The sequence below is a fragment of the Schistocerca piceifrons genome, chromosome 5 (genome assembly GCF_021461385.2).
Source record: "Schistocerca piceifrons isolate TAMUIC-IGC-003096 chromosome 5, iqSchPice1.1, whole genome shotgun sequence".
Classification (NCBI taxonomy): domain Eukaryota; kingdom Metazoa; phylum Arthropoda; class Insecta; order Orthoptera; family Acrididae; genus Schistocerca; species Schistocerca piceifrons.
In genome coordinates, this window is record NC_060142.1 from 211,744,647 (window position 1) to 211,765,212 (window position 20,566).

Here is a 20,566-nt window from a genome sequence, read left to right on the forward strand (position 1 = left end):
ATTGGTTTCGACAGAGCTATGCTGTTATCATCGGATCTTATGCTTTAAAATTTTTTAAAACATGTTATGTATCAGTTTTGCAAATTGCTTCACAATGCACATACACTTCTCACTACCATTAAGATCACCAACATGTAGTTATGTTTACGTCTATACATAACACTTTTACATCTAACATGCCGATGTACCGCGATCTTCATGATAGTGGGTAGTGTATATGCAATGTGAAGCAACGTGTAAAAAAATTTTAAAACGTAAGATCCGTTGATGACACCGTAACTCTATCGAAACCGGACATCCAATGACATGCTTTTTTTGTCGATTTTGGATTCTGAAGTTTCCTTCGGTTATCATAGTAGCAAGTAGCTGCTGTTACACTGACCATGTCAGGAATATATTCTTGCTACAAGGTGAGGCCAACACATCGCACAAATGTAAATCATAAAATAGCCATTTTTTTCAATTTTATAGAGAAATCATTATACCTGCATGAAGAAAGTGGTCATAAACCAGATTAAGACGACATATGGTACTAATAGAGAGCTACAAAAGCCAATATATTCATTATTTTGGCAATTTTACTTCGAAATTGTAATTTAAGAATAGAGACGACGGTCGTCAACCAGTTCACACACCCACAGTGAGCTACAAAAGGCGAAAGAACAAATCCATTTCTTCATTTTAAATGGGAATTGCTAATTGAAGGGTTTACCACACCTAGAGACCGAATGGCTCAGCCGATATCGTACTTCCCACCAAAGGTATAAGTCCCGGTTTCACGCTCCGGACACAATTTTAATCTCGGCACACACATTTTGCTACACACTGCGGCACACACATTTTGCTACACACTGCACAGTAAGTGGTGAAGATTGCTTATTATGGATCTCATATTAGACCTTATGCTCATTCCTTTCGCAGTTGGAGAGTCGGAAGGATGAGTGAGTACGGGCAGCTGTACATGGTGCTTGGTGGCACTCTACATACGTAGAGATAGGATATTCGAGACCGAGACCGTCATTATACTTTTTCCGACACTTGCCGCTCATTTCACCTCTGAAAATATTTTGTTAAGCTGTATATTCCCCTACACATGTCTCGGTAAGTTCCTTCAAATTGGATCACACCTGTAAAGCTCCGTAAAGATCAGTTCAACGTTCAGGTTGAGAACAGCGTTATTTTGCTTACGTCTTGTTACTAGTCTAATTATATCTTCGCGTTCTCAACTATACTCAACCCTCCCTCCCACCTCCCCCACCCTCTCCCCATTAAAATTCTAAATGGGATTCCACGCGATACTCTCTGCTAATGTCTGCCAGCTGAAACTTTTCAACAATTCCGTTAATCTCTCCTGCTACTATAAAAAGCCTGTGAACACTTTCGATGTCCTCCACTGTTTGCGCTCTGTGTCCACTGCTAGTCTCAAATAGTTGGCCAGTCTTCTATTAGAAGCTGTGTTCATGCATTTCCTAGGAAATATCTTCCACACACAGACCGCAGTTTCTGACCAATATATCAAACGGTCCACTTGCTTTCCCTAGCGGTGGACCTATGGTATCATTCAATTTCCTTTCCCATACTTTGTAGCTGCCACATTGTTGTATGACGTGACAGTTGCAAGCTATAGTCAAAGTGCACACTATTTGTATATTTTTGGACAGTTTTATACGTTTATCAATATTAATAGCTTGTCGCTATCTTTGCACCAGATTGATATTTTATCTGCATCCATCTGGAAGGAAGACGTTGTACTGAGAAGATTTGTTAATACTGTCTATTTTCCAGGAATACTGTCATACCAGCATAGAACACTATAAACACATTACGGCGGTTCACAACCAGTCACTTTGTCCAATCGATAGCCGAGAATTGGAATGCGTACAAATGTGACACAGAACGATCATGTGGAATCGGCTGCGAGTTAAACAAATGGTAGGCTTGTGGCATAACGGAAAACCGCAACTTTTCTTTGAAACCGTCTATTTAAAAAAATATTTATTATGTTTAGGTACTTCATAGTTCGTCTTCAATTGCAGTCTGTTGATAACTTCACTGAAGCAATAATAAACACAGGACAATGGCTAAAGTGCTTTAGTAGTATGTGCCACAACCTGAGACTAAATATCACGATACGCTCACAAACAGCAAATCAACAGATAACAACGTCTGTTGTATGCTTTGGAGTTTGGCCATTCGATTCAGGAAGCTGTCTTACACAAAAACGCATGTTGGGGATCTGTTTGAGGAATAATGAAACAAATTGTCACACGCTTGCAGAAATTATGAAAATTCGTAAACATATTTTTACTTACAAAACTAAGAATTTCTTACATTATTAAATATTAAACCCAGTAGCCAGTGGTTCGCTTTAGTAACCTAGTCTTGAAAGCGATGCTGTAACCATTGTGAGACGGTTGCCGTCCAAATGCTGGTTCAGTCATGCTGGCACTTATTTTCTCAGACTTCTGAATATTCCTCCAGGCCACGGCACTGAGGTCACATTACGTAAGTCCATGGCAGAACTGCTTCATTGTGATTATCTGTCCACAGAATGTGTACCGTTCCTAATCATCATATCGTCAACAAGAAGCTAAACAGTAATTAATAAAGTAGGGGCCCGAACAATTCACACCTATGGGTGGCACACGATTCACGAATTGCTGTTAATATGTATGTATGTCGTCTTTTGCTATTTCTCTTCCACGACAAAGGGGCTCCTTGCACTATTGGCTCAAATGGCTTCAAATGGATCAAATGGCTCTGAGCACTATGGGACTCAACTGCTGAGGTCATTAGTCCCCTAGAACTTAGAACTAGTTAAACCTAACTAACCTAAGGACATCACAAACATCCATGCCCGAGGCAGGATTCGAACCTGCGACCGTAGCGGTCGCGCGGTTCCAGACTGTAGCGCCTAGAACCGCTCGGCCACTCCGGCCGGCCCTTGCACTATTGTGTCCTTCCTTGTAGCATTTCTTGGGACGAGTCTAGTGACCGGAGAAGAGCGAATGTTCGTAAATGATTTACTACAATCACTAATAGTTTTGGTATTTAATGTGTAAACTTGCTATATAAAATCGTAGTACACATTAAACAACCTTGTCTTGATATTTAAGTCTTCATCAACATAGTTGTCACATTTAACTTACGAGTCTGCGTCTGCCACATTTATCAGTTCATTTTCTATTTAGCACTTCACCCCATCCCCTAATTTTCACATAATTTGTAGTGATGCAACCACATCGATAACGAAATGATTACATAGTAAGCGCCGTTGTTAGGCATTGTTTAGTCTGCTTATGGAAGTAGGAATGTTAGCAAAATAATTGGTATATCATCAGTTTCACAGCTGTCATTAATCAGTGAATTAATGCATTACATTATTGTCCGCAAAACGACTATGAATAACATTATCGGGCTTTGCGTAATCATTGGAATAAAATCCGGAATGAATTACTGCGTTGCAGTTGTCGTCGCACTTTGTATGGTATCAAATAGTGTGTACTGTGTAGCGTACTACTTATTGGGATGAAAGAGAAAGAGAGAGAGAGAGAGAGAGAGAGAGAGAAATAGCAGTCTCATTAACAACGTGTCCATGCAGAAATCAGTACAAGAAATGTATCCTATATTGTGTTTAATAACGGCGGAAGTAATGAATAGAAAATGCCGTAATTATGACGTACATACACGCTAAAATTCAAGATCAGCGACTAAGTTGAGACAGTCATCTGTGAGACTCCAGAGAGTCCTATCCTCAGAAAGAGATGTAACATAGTGTTACAGTCAGTTAAAAAAAGTGTGCCATAAATGATCGTCACATTTGCCGACCATTGGATGACATTACTTGCTGAAATAAACTGTTATGTGCGTTAATCAAGGAACCAGTAAGTGGAATCGCTTGTTGCATTGGTCTCTGCAGCCACGTTTTACGAATACCTTGCCTCAGTAAAAATGAACCAGAATCTTACAGATTATTGTTCACAAAAGCTTTTGTCCATCTCCGCTAAAGACAATTCGCAGTGCGAAACTTTGATATTGATGGACAGTGTGGTGGGTTGACATACAAAAAATTCGAAGGGTTTTCATAGAAAAAAAGTAACCTCTCACCATGAAGCTAGAAGAAAGAAAGGCAGCTCTGTATTGTTTTGTTACTGTCAACCTGTTTCATGATTCTAGCCAATTTTAGTTACTTGAAGTTAAGGGGCTATCGTTTGTGCGGTTCGAGGATTGTGTCTACTAGGAATCAACACTTGTCGTTTGGTTTAGCACCTTAGCAATGTTGATCAAAGGACACAGATAGTTACGATATTAGGGTATTGCTTTCAGGTACCTCTGCATCGTCAGAAGAGCGCTACAGCAACCACTATAATGCTATCTTCATCTTCTGTGTAAATTGTTATTTTTTAACTGTGAAGCGCACAGCAAACAAAAATGCGCAGCTTGAGTACGGCTGTGCTTGGTGACGTCCAACGCGCAGCACAAACCACAAAAACTGGGACACTGACGGGGCAATATTTATCATGAACAATAATAACGTGGTACGCCCCCTCCTTCCTCATTCGAGCCTATTGCCGCTTGTGGCTGCCGTAACAGCTTGTCTCTGCCGACAGGGAGAATCAAAAACACACAAACCACAGGACTGATGAATTGTCATTGTGGGAGCGGTTTCATCGAAAGCACATGTAAATTGACTACTGAATTCTGTGAGTATACAGAACATGTTTAAGAAATATGTCTATATAAATCGCCAAAGGAACGAAGGATTGGAAAAATAATAAATCTGCTTTTATTTCTTCATTTAAGCACCAAAGTCCTTCCCAAATTTACGTAACAAACTATGACGAAAAGCAAATAGTATCAGTTTCATTAGGTTCCCATTCCTAAGTAGGTAAAAGCAATTATTGACATGCTTCAAAGGCATTATTCTGTTCGCATATTAATAAAACTACGAGACACTGAACGCTGATATGGTTGTGGCTACCATTATCAAGAGCTCACCCAGAATCATAGAGCGGCGTGAAGATGGTGTATTGTAACACCGAAACCGCTAGCATACGAATGAAACCAATGAATGTAGTTAATGATGTTACCCTTACTACAGTACGTGTAAGATACAATGTAATAGCAACGGAAATAGATATGCAGTGAGCTAAGATCCATTAGCAGGCGTGTTCCAGTTAGTAAGTAGCTAACCATTACATTGTGCAAAATTCACGGTGTCATTTTCGATAACCCACAATGTAAATGTAATTTTTGAATCAAAAATTAATGTAATAGACATACATTTCGTGCATTTCATATGCAACCATGGACGCCTCCTCGCGACTTTAGAGATGTTGGAGAAGAACACAAAACAAGGCTATCAAAGTTTGGACTGACCAACAAAATACAAATTCCGGTATATTTCCCGAATATGCACTCTGGTGTTATCTTGATTGTAGCCTTCAAATGGTGTTTGCTCGGTTTAAAAGTTGTAACCCATTGGTGTATTGTACTTCGCTAGAGGGCATTTTTTCTGAATGACACAAGCAGTAACTCAGCGTTGTGTACTATGACGCTGAAGACAAGGAGTGAGTCTTAACGGCGAGAAAAATATGGCAACCAGTCGCAGTTTCATCAGGCTATAACGATTTAATTACCTGTAACAACTCGCATATTTTTTCATGCGGAGGAAACGTGTCTGTTATACACACACGCCTACTCTTGAAACAAGATCATTGATTCATTGGTGGCAGTGGTTGTTCGACTTACAACGTCCACATTTCCACAATAAAAAAATTAGTCGCCGTCCAAAGTAACTGCGAAATTGCTACAGTTGATTAGTGTGCCTAATAAGTAAGAATATAAGTTCCACAATGAGAACACTTGATTTCCAAAGCAAAAGTTGGAAAGGTTGGAGTATTACTACTGCCGCATCGCGAACCCAGAGGTGTTCAGAGACAGCGGGCAGGAATCATCTGTGGTCTTATAACAGAAATCATCCCGGCATTCGCGTCGATTAATGTAGGAAAACCAAGGGAAATATGGGATGGAGGATTTTTGACCTTACTCACACTGCATTCTGGATTTAACTTTCCAAAATTTGTACGAAGTCTAATAGCGGATGACAGAATTCTGCAAGGACAGTAGACGAAAACTGGTAGCACACTCCAAGTGTTTCAGTAATGGAGGCAATGACGTAGAAAAGCAATGTACATTAGCGTACAGGGTGTTTCACAATGCTTTCACAATTTCGAGTTTGAATAATGCGCGCCAAAAAACAAGATACAACATCTACTAGTACTAAGGAGTGTCACGTTTCATCGCATATGCAAGTCAGTAACCATGTCGTACTGGACTGAAGCAACATCGTGCGTTCGTGGAGGAGTGCTATTTTGGCTACAGCGAATCTTTAGCGCGGTTGCCGCGTGCCTTAAGTAAGCATTTGAGCATTTGAAGATGCGGGCGCGATATCCAATTCCAGCTCGTGGAACAATATTGAACCGGGGCAAGAAACTTCCGGGCAACGGCCTGTGCATCGAATCGGAAGTCAACCGACCATCGGAAAACCGCCCGAACTCCCGAGAACATCGAATGTGTGCGTAGAAGTGTATAGGCAAGCCCTCGTCATTCGTGACGAAAACGTGCCCAAACAATGAACATTTGGCCGGCGTCCACTCATCGTGTCATCCGGCATTTTCTGCGTGAGCATCCGTACAAATTAGCTGTGACGCAAAAGTGAGGTACTGGAAATTCTCCAAAAAGAAAAATATTCGCCTAGCAGATGCTCGAGAAAATCAAGGATAAAGAAACTGATCTCGATCAAATTTCGATTACGGACGAGGCCCACTTCCATTTAACTGGCGGAGTGAATAAACAAAATTATCGCTAATTGGGCTCCTGAGAATCCTGTGTTATTCAAATATGAAATCTTCGAAACACCCTGTATTTCTATTGCATCACAGTATCGGACCTTGGTTCCTGGGTGCTGCCCGCCCGTATTAAAATTGCCGAAACACCTTGACTAACACTCAAATCTCCAGGTGTCAAGAGACTCAGATCGCTACCAAATGCTGTATGTCGACGGAGTATTACCCAAAACTCCGATCTACTTCGCACTATGCTGTCGCCCAGCAGAACGGGCGTAATCGTTAATTAAAAGTAACAGCAGACCTATGGAGACCTGTGAGTCGTAATTTAGCATCGCTTTCGTGGGGAAGTTGGTAGAGCGCTGGATCGTCTTACCAAGGGTCCTGGAGTCAAACCCCAATAATGACAATTTTTTTGTGTATTATGCGTGAAAGTGTTATTTGGGATGACATGTCTAAGACAAGGAAAAGGGTGGTTGGAGTTAACAGTAACGTTCTCTTGGAAGTCTGCTCTCGCTTCGTTTCTTTGAAAGTAGTAAACCTATAGACTACGTTTATAGTTTCACCGAATATACAATCAGAACAGAAAATTTAGGAAACAATTGCATCACACGTGAGGAAGTAAAGGGACTAGTAGTAGTAATACACATAATAAAACTAACAGAAGTAATAACAAACAAAATAATAATATCAATAATAAGCACTAAACATTCAAAAATCAATGCAATCCTGACGCCCCCCTCCACCCCACACACAGTGTCATTCATTTAGGAACAAAGGCTTCGCAATAATGGTTGCATACTAAGAAGTATTTCAAGTAAATTATATGCAACAGTTTCATACGTAAACAGTTAAAAAAAGAAAAACTATCGTGAGTGGGATTTGAACGAGGAATCTTTGACACGACGAGCTCACGCAGTACCAACTCACCCACACGAGACCTGCAAATAATTACTCACAGATACGCTTTTCCTGTGCTTCGTAGTTCTGTTGTTACATTTAATTACCGTCTATTCACGCTCTACTGGACGAACTAAATCGGTGTTTTGCTTGATACTCTATCGACACACAACATTTGGTACCGATCTAAGTGTCTGACATCTAGAGGTTTGGGTATAAGGAGGTAGGGTAACTGCGTTCCTCATCGCATTTGTTACAGCTAATAATAAAGGACAGAGAAGCTGTTATCAATGTCTCACAGTACGGTCATCGAAAAGATGAGGTAAGAAACTTTCTGGGTCTTCCTGTGTACACGCGGGCCATGGGCACCGGGCGGTGCCTAGGTGCGGCCACAATGGGCTGGAAGTGAGTTTTAATTTTAGACCGCGGCAGAAGGAGTCCCCAGCCGGCGACGCCGGCGGTCGCGCGGAGATGGCGGCGGATACAGTGCGCAATTTCTCAGCGCCCGCCGACGATCTGCGCGCCGTGCGTGATTCACGGCTCTTCCCGCCTCCGCGGACGACAAATACGCCGCTGTCCGCGTATCGCGGAGCCGTCGCGGCCCCCGCTTAGTCACTTTGGAGCCTCTGGTAGCGTCTTTACCTCCAGCGCCTGCTGCTGGACGCCTACCGAAGTCTCGCACCCACAAGCCACCTCCCTGCGGAGCAAGCTGCCCTTGCCGGAGTATCTTGCTGATCAGGTGTTTTCTCCGACACACCGGCAACAGTCGCCGCGAGCAATTTCGCAGACGGGACAAGAAAGGCGCGATATTTCACCGATTTGAGGTAATGCTAGTCCTCAGCAAAGAAACATTCCAGGTTACTCGGAGATGCATACGAGAAATACAAAAGTAATCTTTGAGGACATTTCTCGTGGAGGAACAGCGACGTGTTCGAAAGTAGCTCAAAAACGGATTACAAACAGTCTTGATCGCAAGGTCATGCCAGTTTCTATCACTATTTGACTATCCTTAGACCGTCATACCGTGACAGTAGGCGGTGACGGTTGTAATGGTACTTGAATTACGTAACCATTACGGCACCTCATCTGAACCTCTCGATACCAGTAATATTCTAATGTGTTTCTATAAAGTAGTTTACATATTTCTGAGATAACATTCAGACTTGATTTCATTTGTGCTACATCGATATGTTTATTGCAATATATTATTGTTATGTGTATTCTTTCTTTTGTCACTATGATCTTTGACGTACTTATAACTCTGATTTTTGGGCGCATAAGCGATTATCAGTTAGTTGTTAACTTGTTAGAGAGTCGGACCTTGAAAAAGTCAAGTGCTAGACGTCATGTTGGAAAGACGCATAACGTAGTCCGCTTATAAAATGTGAACTTTAACAATGACTGTGAGAGAGATGTTTTCAAGTATGTTTTGCATTGTCAAGTGATGTTTTGTGTTTACGTGATATTGCAATAAAAGCAATTAAAAGGAAGTGTAACTTAATTTCGGAGTGCTGATTATTTTTTTACATCACCATTGTCCAGCAAAAGTGTAATCTTCAAGGATGGTTTGTGAAGCGCATCTACATAACTGTTGAATATAGCAGAATAAAACCTAGGCGTCTTTGCATCCGAGCTTGGAATCATAATCACCTACATTTTCAACGATTGAGCCATGATAATACGAGACCAGCGTGGGAAACACAAAAAGATGAGTGCCTAGTTTTTTCATTATTACTTGAAATGACTATCAACTGTGCTCTAATGACACCTGCCACATAATATGACTGATGTTGCCCGAAAATGCAGTATTTAGTAGCGTGAGCAACACCACAATCGTTATTAAAATTTTTACCTTTGTTATGGTAGGTTTCTTAGACGGTGGACGGAGGAGGTGATGTGACTCCAAGAGCGTCGACTGCACTTGAGTATCTGAGGAATGTCATAATACTGAACGAAACCTGTAACCATCCAAATAAATGTTTTGCGGTCATTTTTAAAATATAGATTTTTTTATTTGGAAATGTGTTGATCGCGTCTGGTGTCTTTTACCAGTTTTCGCTCTCATGAGTCATCTTCAGAATCAGTGCCTTGTTGCGAAAATTAACACGCCGAATAGTCACCTGGTGCCCGTCTTGCTCAATTGGAATCAACTTTGACGGCTGATGTAAACTATACATTAAAAACAAAGATAGCCGTCAACGCACACAGAATCTTTGGTCGTGACATTATGTGAGTAATGTCAATCCGACCACTCGTCTCTCATGTGATCCACCACATTGTGATCCAGCACACTGCAGTGCTAAATTAGTCGTACAATTTATAATTGGTGCATTACATGAGTGATGAGCACTCGATTTGACATTTCACACCTATTGTCATGACCAAACATTCTGCATGTGTGGACTGTATATTTGTTTCTAATGATTCGTTTCCTATGCATTAGTGTCTCTAATGGTCACTACACAATTGTTTCCTGACGATGGCTCAAAAAGGCGAAAGTCACCTCGAAAATAAAAACTGAAATTGCCCAGAAGTGACGGAATAATACAAAAATACCACTTTCGTAACAAAATTACTGGTTCTGATGATGACAAAAGTAGGAGCCTGTAAATTATTATAGATCCGCCAAGACTATTGTGATAAAAGAAGTATTTTTCAAAATAGGCCACATGTTCCAGTTTGATAATGTCATATTTCGTGAAATACGAAGGTGCTGGGCAAGGGTTTGGGACCTGTCTCATTCTAATCAATCCGGAAAAACTACAGCCGGGTTTAAAAATTTGTTGAGGTTAACTTATTAATTTTTGTTGTTCGTACTGGCGCTAAGTAGACATTTCGATCTAAAACAATAGTTTCCCTAAATTGCAAACTTATTTAAAACGAGAGAAAATAATAAGACACTTGTGTAGCATTTACCTGAAGGGCACCGACGTTTTACTGTCTTACACTGGCGAAATTGTGCAGCTGCTCGTAGCTGCAGGTGCAGTTAAGTGTATCTTCACGCCTGCGAACTTAACGAAAATTTTCGTTTTGTTTGGACAGTGGGAGGGTGAAAGAAATGCAGATAAGAAAATGCTTTTCTTTTTAAATATTTTAGATGCTGAAATAGTCTTTGGAGACATTTTCATGCGTCGCTTAACAGGCAGGTTTGCGTTTATAAACATTTATGTTAAAACATTGGATGCCCGATACTAAATGTGGCACATTTTTCGCTGTGCACAAAGCAGCCGTCTGCAGAATTTTTTATTGATCGTATTACAGTTATTATCTAGCGAATAACCTTTGATCAATTAATATTTCAAATCCGAAACTGTTGAAGATCAGATAAGAATAACATAATAATTAGGAAACAGAAATTAGCTCCGACTGAAAACTGGCACCACTATCAATATTATTTACTGTTCGACAATGATTTGAAACTATCAGAGGTTCTTCTAAAAGCATAAACTACGTGGGTGAGGTAAATGTCAATATCCGTAAGCTGCACAGGATAATATACAATATTTTCTTTATTGGCTACTTAACAACCTATGATTATTTACTACTTCGCTGTTTGCTACTTCATATGATAATGTGCCTACAATTCCTTGTTTTACTATAGATGAAATATGGCAGTACGACTATTACACTCAGATTTATCATTGCTGATGTTAATGCGACTTGGATGGAAATTGTAACCGTGATGAATTACTTACAACGTACTATTGACCAAGACATATTCTAGCAGAACGTTAGTTACTATGAGATATTTCACTTATTTTTAACAATGCTCTCGCGAATCTTGATTAAACATAACCGCGCAGTTTTATTTACAGATCGTAATGCCGCTGACAGGTTCAAGATCACTTGCACATGCAGTTAAATAAAACCTAAAATGTTAAGCAACCCGGGAAATGGTCTGCGAGGCACATTTTTAGCGGATGCAAAGCATCAACTGTGAAGTACGTCTGCTTCGAGTTCTGGGCGTCACAGTTTCACTTCCCGTTCCTGCCGTTGTACTACCTAGTCTTAGTTGCACAGTTCCGCTTGTGTGGGTACTATGATGTGTCAGAGCTGTACGCCTATGACCTATTTCAAAAGAGGCTTTGGCTGCCGCTTTGTGTGTGGAACAGTGGTGAGAAATGGAGGAAATGGTTTTCGAAATCGAAGAAAGAATTAAAAAAAAAAAAAAAAAAAAACACGCGCAACCCGTACGCGAAGCCGGTGAGCGGTTAAGCGGCCATCAGAGGCGGATGGCGGCGGCGCCGGGCCGTGGCGCCACCTGTTACCCTCCCCCGCCAACAGACGCCTCCTGGAGTCTGCTGGACCGCTTCGTTTCCGGGAGACCAATTTCCCGCTTCCCTACAATCCGCCACCCATGCACAGTCTCCCTCACTCGGCTAGCGCGCCTGCCTTAGCCCGGAATACTCGGCCAACGAATGAGTGAGTAGTTAACGTTCAGAAGCTGACACCTGGCCAATAAGCAACAGGCGCTCAGGAGTGTATTACAGATCTTAGAGCGCGTACTCTGTCTTCCATAGAGCCTTGTTCTCTAGGTATCACACAATCTGCCTACACTAGCGGATTTTATTTTTCTGTATTGTAAAGTACGTAAATTTTCACAGTGGTTGACTATTTGTATGTATTAGCGAAGACGCCAGTTAACACGCCTTGCAGTAAATTTAACACAGTCTGCCATGTTATTAAAAATATACTTATCAAATTAGCACGTTGCATCTCGGCAATACACTGTCATCTTCAGGTATCTTACCACTGGCTTACAGTAATGTTTCACATTTGCAGGGTAGTATTCACACATTCCACATTATTTTTCTTAGTTTGGCACTGCGACAGACAGTCTCTAAGATCTTCAGATTGAGCAAAATGTTCAAATTTGACTAACACAAGAGACGGGAGAGATTCAAACAAGAGCTGCGCGATTCGTTGAGGATTTATTTAGTCAGCTAGAGAGTGTCACAACAATATTCCACAAACTCAGTGGGAGATGCTATAACAAAAGCGTTGTGCATCACAGAGTTCCCACATTGCGACTAATATGAGTCAAGAAGCATATGAATTTATATAAATATCTCGCGTAACTGCTACGCCGGGAAAATTAGAGACATTTGATCTTATCCTGAGACTTATATCGTTATATCGACACTTATTCTTTCAACTACCATTCACAAATGAAATTGGTGCCCTCCGCCACGCATCGCACGATAGCTTGAAGGCTGCAGTTGTAGGTGTAGAACAAATCCAAACATACAACGTGCAGCTCTTTGTTCAAGTATCACACAACCATCTGATTATGACGTACACATAGGGACTAGAAGCAAAAATTATCCAACGTATGAAAAAAAAAATAATAATAATAACATTCCGTGAGACATGTGTAAAAGATTAGACGCTAACCAGAACCTACTGCGTCGCCAAACCATTGTGCAACGGTAGCTGCTATTATATTACTACAATCACCGTTTGCTCCTTCGACCGCCATTTAATAATTACACTGGTATGATCCATTTCGTCAGCACGTCGCCGTCCCCGAATGACTTGTTATTGCCTCACGTTACTGGTTTACATTCACGCAGTAGTCTCCAAACGTATCTGTTGCGCACTTTTACGTAAGCTGAGGATAATACGCGGTGCACAGTGTCATACAACCACAAATAACTCCGTATGACGACAGTGTATATGCATGAAGATATGAAGAATTAATGTGAGGCAATGAAAAGAGACCTGGTGAGGACATCGCGATATCTTAAGGCAACGCGCTTTTTCAATGAGTAAACAATCTATTAAACACCGAACTGTGTGTAATTCATTAAAAGATATTAGGTCTCACATAAACCTCAATTTCCACAATGGAGAAACGGCACCTTCAACAATTTGCTGCCGCATGATAAGAGGCCATTCAGCGGTAGAGTGCAATATGAAAATCTGCCTTTCGATTCGTTCGATTTCCATTTCTTATTTATAAAGTCGCCGAACCAGTGTTACATGGTAATGTTAGAAATTTATCTGTGAGGGAACGTAACTGGGACACTACCTGCAAGTTATGGGTGAAGACACCTTTCATCACATCGAAAGACGATTGCAGAATAATTAATGTTTTCACCGACAAGAGAAAGACGAATGAACGCTGAGCACTGCATCTGTTATTGTTGTACATAGCCTAATGCTACACAGTTCGTTCCTCTTTTGATAGAAATTATTTTTCGAGTGTTCGCGTGGTTGACATCATCTCATGACAATTCGTACATCAGTTGTTTCATTTCATTTTCTTCTATTTTGCATGAAGATCTGTACTTCATGGGGTGTGTACATCTACGAATTCTACTCAGCATTAATCACTTTGCCATCATCCGAGCTGGCTTCGTCAAGAGAAAATACGAAGTTTCACAGTCCATGCACAGCAAAGCTCGGTCACTACATCTGACTGCCGCAAAGTATTGTAAACCGCTATCTTTTTTCTGCATTTTCAGTATTTTCATTTTTAAAAACCAGCCAAGATGAGACAAGTCTGAAACATGAGTAAGAATAATGGTGTTTTGCAAAAAGTTGTACTCACAAACCCTGCACTGTTATGCGATTACGGTGAAATATAAATGACTCAATAATTATTTTTTTTAGCCTACGTTCTTCTTACGTTAATTGTATGAAACAAAAGCTGTCATTGGTATTTTCAGTGGTATTATTTTCATAAATTATACAGAAACGAAAACAAGGGATTTTTTCCCTTTTCATTTCACATTCAATGCTCACTGACAAGTATTGTATTAAGTGGTTTTGTGGTTGCAGTTTAATATTAATTCAAATGAAACATTTGTATTTATTTATCATGTACGAATAAAGACATGAAACTGTGTGATGCACATCAAATACATTACGTCGGAAAACGAGTGTAGACATGGTCAACAATGATAAACGCGAACGGAAACAAGACACAAGACGAGACAGCAAAATTTTAACGAACGTTCATGTGTCGAAAAACTGCTAGGGTTGCAAGGAAGGTATTGTAAATGTTACACATGAAAACTTACAGCAGTAAAATGATGAAACATGCTGAACCGAAACAAAGTGCAATTTGGGTCTTGATTAACGACCTGGAAGTCGAATCTACAGCTGTAAGCAGTGAATCCTGCGTGCAACATTCATTAGGTTTCGCCTGTCAGAAAAAAGTTATATTTTGCCCACAAAACTATCGTGATGTCTAGAATTTTATGTGATTCATTTCGTGAACACAGGAAGATAACCTCGCTTTAGTCGGGATACAGTAAACTTTAATCTTTCGCCTGTTCTAATGACCATTCTTTGTTTCATAGTCAGGACACAAATATTGTGTTTTATGAAGCTAGTGCTTGAGATATTCACATGTCAGTGGTAAACGATATGTACAGTGTTTTCAAGGAGTGACATGTGTACTCAGAGTAAGACAACTACAAAACCACGAAAAGTAACCGAACTAATACGAAAAAAAAAATGTTCTAAAAGTGAATAAAATATTAATTAAGATATGGCGTAGATACTGATTAAGGAATCGAACGGAACTTGTATTTTGCAGGTATCTTCTGTAATCTATTCCGTGACTTGGGAATCAAGCTCTGATTAATTCACGTGTTTTCTCTCTTGACATAGATTATCGCAATGATACTAACGTAATCTCTGATAACAACATCACGACTGAATGTTATGGCTCGTTGGATCTACAACCTGCGGCATATTTTTCCTAGGATTTATCCCCTCGGGTCGACATCGGAACGTCGAGGTGCATATCAAGGAAACTGCATCATTTCAAAATACAAAATAATTTTTGACGTGAATGCAAAACTACTGGGGCGTCTTGAAAGACGACTAGCTCTAGAAATTTCGATTTTTGAGCGCTTTATTGCTCGCTGAAAACGAGGAAAACAAATTGAGGTTTTCGCATATATGGTTATGATTCTGAAACGCGCTGCCATGTATGTGCCGATTAGAGAACAATGTAACACCGTACTTCAAGCGAGTAAACGCATTCTGTTGACTCATACTTCGCGCTTTTTATCTTTTAAATAGAGAACAGAACAGACGTATTCAATTATTTTGAGTATAGTTCATCGAGTTCTAGACTAGATAAAAAAGACACAACGCAGAGGTAAAGAAAAATAAGGGCATTGTTGCCTAAGAGAGAAGAGTACCATTAATAACACACGAGAGCAAAATCAGCAGAAAGTAAAAAGTGAAAATTCTAAGAACGGTATCTAAAAATGGTAGAATACGTAAAGTGAATATTAGACAAATGGAGAAAGAAACAGAGGAACCTCTGGCTACATTAAGAGTCGAAAAGAGCTGCATTCGAAGGAATGCAATAGTAAACCACAGACATGGAAGACCTGATGTGAATGCACTCGCTCATGACGATTTGCTGATAGTGATAGAAACACTAATTACCACAAATGCAAAAAAAGTTCTGATTCTGGATTGGACTGAAGAAAGAAAAAGTTTATATGACACTACTGACGCTTCCAGAGTATTCTCTGTCTTAAGGAAAAAAATAAAAATATTGACCAAACGTCTACATTCATTTTCACAGAGTCTAAGACAAATTTAATAGCATTTTATATGGATAAAATTAAGCGTAATCAAGTAAGTAATGGCGTTTGAAGAGTATTTTGACCATCATCTCTATTTGGCAAGTTAGATAACGCAGAATAAGCGCTAAGGGCCGTCAGCAGAATGTATGCTAGTCCTGAACTGCGACAATAGAATCTGCGAAGCGCCAGTTTTTTTTTTTTTTAGTGGAAATTCCATTATTGCTAAGTGCTATATAAAACCACAATGACTGGCTAAGGTAAACGCACGGTATATTTTTTTAATCATTAAAAATAATCTTTGGGTATTAGTACCGCACGAATGCGCGTCCGCATTACCGAAGCGTATTGCAAAACATTTAGCAAACGTTTGCAGGGACATAAAAGATTAATTACGAATTCTGAACACGAGAGGTCACCTGTAGTCGATCTCTCTTGGAATCCACTAATGCACATTTTTAAATTGTTTGCAGGCCTTCAGACAAAGATTTTTTTTAAAGCGGTAGGAATTCACACCTTGTGACACACGTATAATACTTCCAACATATGTAGTTACGTTTTTTCTGCATAAAAGAAATCGAAATAGGACAGAGAAACATCCACTACTTTAGTATCTAGACGCAGTTTCTTCATCATATAGATACTGTGCAAGTATGTGACCCAACTACAACAGTTAATAGGGGGAAAAATCCCTCGAACTTTCCTCGGCATTCAAGACATTTTGTCTCAGTATATAGAACTGGTTTATTTTACTCAACCGTATTAGTTCCGCAAAGCCACGCACTAAAATAACGGGTTAATTGCATGTAAGGAGACAAGCAACCATTCCCACGTAAAAACATGATGCACTCATGCGTATTACATGTCAAACACTATTTTTCTTATTTTATCACGTGGTGCGGTAGTATGTCACTATGAGAATTTCACTACAGTATTTCAGACATGTCGCTGGAGAAAGCTAAGTCTATGATGAATGTTTTGCGAAGTGTGTTGTCAAATATCCAACTTCCGCACACTTTCTAATATCCACAGAGTGGTATGAAAGTATTCTGCGTTATGGTAATCAATTTCAACGGTATGTCAGGAATTATTGTTCAGTCAGAGTTGGTGATGTCTCTTTTTATTTCCGTAATGACTTTCTCATCATAGATCTAAGAATAAGGAAATTTAGTTCAAAATCCCGAGTTCACGTTTCTAACCAAGGTTTCACTGCACTATGACGACGAATCATTTTTTGCAACAATTATGAAAAATCCAAGTTGATTTTATTTTCATACAAGTGATTTCGATTCAATTTATAACTGGACCGTTCTTGTAGGACAAAAACAAATTTCTATGTGGTCGATAGCAATAAATTACTAATTTTTTATTTGTTTATTTATTTTTTAGCATTGCTACTCTTTACAGCCCCTGTAAAGAGTATTGAAATCTAGATTGTTAATCACACTCTTGCAAGCAAACTGAAACAATCTATAAAAAACCGGAAATATTGTAAAATAAAGTCAAACAAACAATGAGAAAGCGACTCCACAGTTAAGGTGGCGATTTTATAGCAACCATTCTTGTGGTAGCATAGAAGTCAACCGCTGATATAGATGAATGACTTAGTACAAAAACGTAATTACCTTTTCAAAAAACAATAAATCAAAACATTTTACTCTCTCCTCATCAACTGTCAAACTGCTATTACTTAGTGCCCTGTCAGTAGCGAAGCATGTGTTTCCTGGAAAGAAACAGAGGTAGGGCACTTCGATTTACATCGTCCGGTTATCGCTACTCTGGTATCCGACAGTCAATTTTATTCACTCGAGCATTGGCAGTTGTTGAATTGGTTATCTTCTCGACAAACCTAAGATGACACCCCCAGCGAGAGTAACAGCGGTGTTCGAAAAGCGCGATGTTCTAATTCACATTCGAACGACCGTACCTGTAGCGCCTTCAGAGTAGAAGCATTAAATCCTTTCAGAGTAAGCAAATACTTATTTTTCATTGCCGATTTCGTTCTTAAAATGTACAGAATACCCATAATTACTCACTGGAAGACTCCGTATTGTGACTCGAAATGAAACTCATTTCCGTTTTGCGGTATTTAACATCAATAGTGTGATTTTGAGGTTTTACAACTTATTTCCTGCGCGTAACGTCACGGAGAATATAGCAACAGAGAATACGATGAATTTTAGTTGATTACAATATGTCAGAGGTAATGCAAACATTTGAGTAGAAGACCACAGTCGTTATTAGTATGAAGAAACGTTTGACACACATTTCAAGGAACATTTTCTCGGAACATTTATAGAGCTTACGATAGTTATCTGTATTAATCGTTTGCAAGAGCATCGCCTGATTTTTTTTCTTTTTTTGTGATCAATTTACATTTGTTGACATTTCATCCATTTCCTCCGCTCCGATACTTTGAAAATGCGGGGAACGTATCAAATAGCTTTCGATTTCATGAGTTCTGCATCGCAGTAATAGTCACTGATTATAATACGAAAACATTTTTCGTTTAATTTCATTATTTTGACTGAAGAGGAAATGACAAGATAAAACCAACACTGACTAGGACGTAAACATACAACTCATGGTGTCATAAAACATTTCTCAGAAATTTTTCGCTATGACGGCAAGAACACTATTAATGTATATACTTCCAGGGGCATAGACTGAAAAATATTTCGTTAATTCGCCCCAGACAGGTACTGATCCGCATGAGTGCAAAATTATATTTTATTGTGGGCTTTCTTTCGCAACTTTCGTCCTGAGAAAGCTAAACACCGCAAATGGATAATATTTGTTAAAGCCCTTGTGTTAAAATATTCTAACAAACGTCTTTCTGAACAGCAGGATAAGAAATTTTCGTCCCTGGGTTAACAAGTCATGAAATACAATCGCTATTATTTCTTATTATTTTCTTTGGTTTCTGCCTTTGTTGGGGTAGGAATTAATGTATCGTAAATACTATAACAGAGGCACTTTTCAACGAAATACACCTCCGACTCTTGTAGACGAACTAAGAACCAAAACAGCGTCTGATAACGGAGCGTAACAATCACGAATACTGATCGCATGACTACGTAAGATCAAAATATCACTGGTAACGCATGTCTGCTGCGTAATCATATAGTGTATACTTCAGTCTTTGCTATGTCTGAACGAAAACATAGTTATGTTTACCAAATTTTCTACGGTTATCAACCCTGTAACAAGTTAATCATCTCGGCAGGATTCTCGCTCATCATCTTCTGGCCAAGAGTACCTCCAGCGAAAGATTACGAGTAGGAAACTAGTGGAAACGTTGCTGGTACGCGGCTGAAAAGCCTGCAGATTTCATCGGTGAAAGTCTGCGAGGGAGTCTCTAATAACTCATAAATATATGGTAATGTCCGATGTAAAGTAAAGGCTATTGCACGGGGAAGTCGCGCGTTAATTTCTGCGCGGCGGGTAGGCGGATCGGTGTACTGGAGAGGGTGAGGGAGGGACACACTGCCAACAAGGGGGCGTGTTTTGCACGCCGGAATTTTTATCGTGCGCGGACTCTGTAGCGACACACTGGTGGAACTTCACGACACATGGGCACTGCACGAGGCACTCGCTGGCACGGCTGGTGGCGTGGCGGCGGCGGCGGCTGCGGCGCCGACGCCCGGCGTCCGTGTCCGGTACTTACCGCTGGCGAGCGCGTCCTCGGCGTCGGCCTCGAGGTGTCGGCTGGGCCGCGCCTGCTTGCGGCGCGACATGTCCTCAGCGCGGCGCTGCCGGGGCGCTGCCGGCGTCGGCTTCGGCGTCGGCGTCGGAAGGTCCTCCGGGGCTGTCAGCCGCCGTGTCACACCCCCCAGCGGGCGCGCGCGCCGGCGTCACTCGCTGCGTGGGCGCGTCGCCGGGACAACACAGTTCGCGCGCGGCCACGCCGCCTGTCCTGCGCCACGCCGTCCGTCGTCGTCCAACTCGGCGACGGCGGCTGCTGTAGCGTCGTCGCCGTCGTGTCCGGCCCCCTCCCTCGGACCTTCGCTACCTCTCTCTCTCTCTCTGTCCTTGTCCGCGCCTCTCTCTCTCTGTCTCTCACTCGTTTTCTCCGTCACTCCCCCACCTGATTTATATCGGCACGTCGGGCGCGCAGCGTCGCGCTACAGTGTCCGGTGGCGAGTGGCGCGCGCCGCGGCGGCTGCGGTGCCGTGCGGCCGGCCGCCGGCGTCGGCGTCGCGGGGGCGCTGGGTCGGGTGTGCGTCGCCGTGGCCTCCGGGCCGCGCCTGCTCTGTTCTGCTCCCG

At 41.0% G+C, this 20,566-nt stretch overlaps 1 protein-coding gene across 5 annotated transcripts in view; it reads right to left on the reverse strand.

The window, feature by feature from the left end:
• Window positions 1-20,344, reverse strand: part of LOC124797809 (homeotic protein spalt-major-like) — a 545,966-nt gene extending 525,622 nt beyond the window's left edge. For 3 of the 5 annotated variants that reach the window (XM_047260830.1, XM_047260832.1, XM_047260829.1), the window contains exon 1: window positions 19,968-20,088. In XM_047260830.1, coding sequence (XP_047116786.1) covers window positions 19,968-20,037 — 70 coding nt within the window. In that variant the 5' untranslated portion in view covers window positions 20,038-20,088. Of the gene's footprint in view, window positions 1-19,967 lie in introns of all 5 variants that reach the window. The other 2 variants (XM_047260831.1, XM_047260833.1) reach the window with 2 other exon arrangements.
• Window positions 20,345-20,566: the final 222 nt, after the last annotated feature.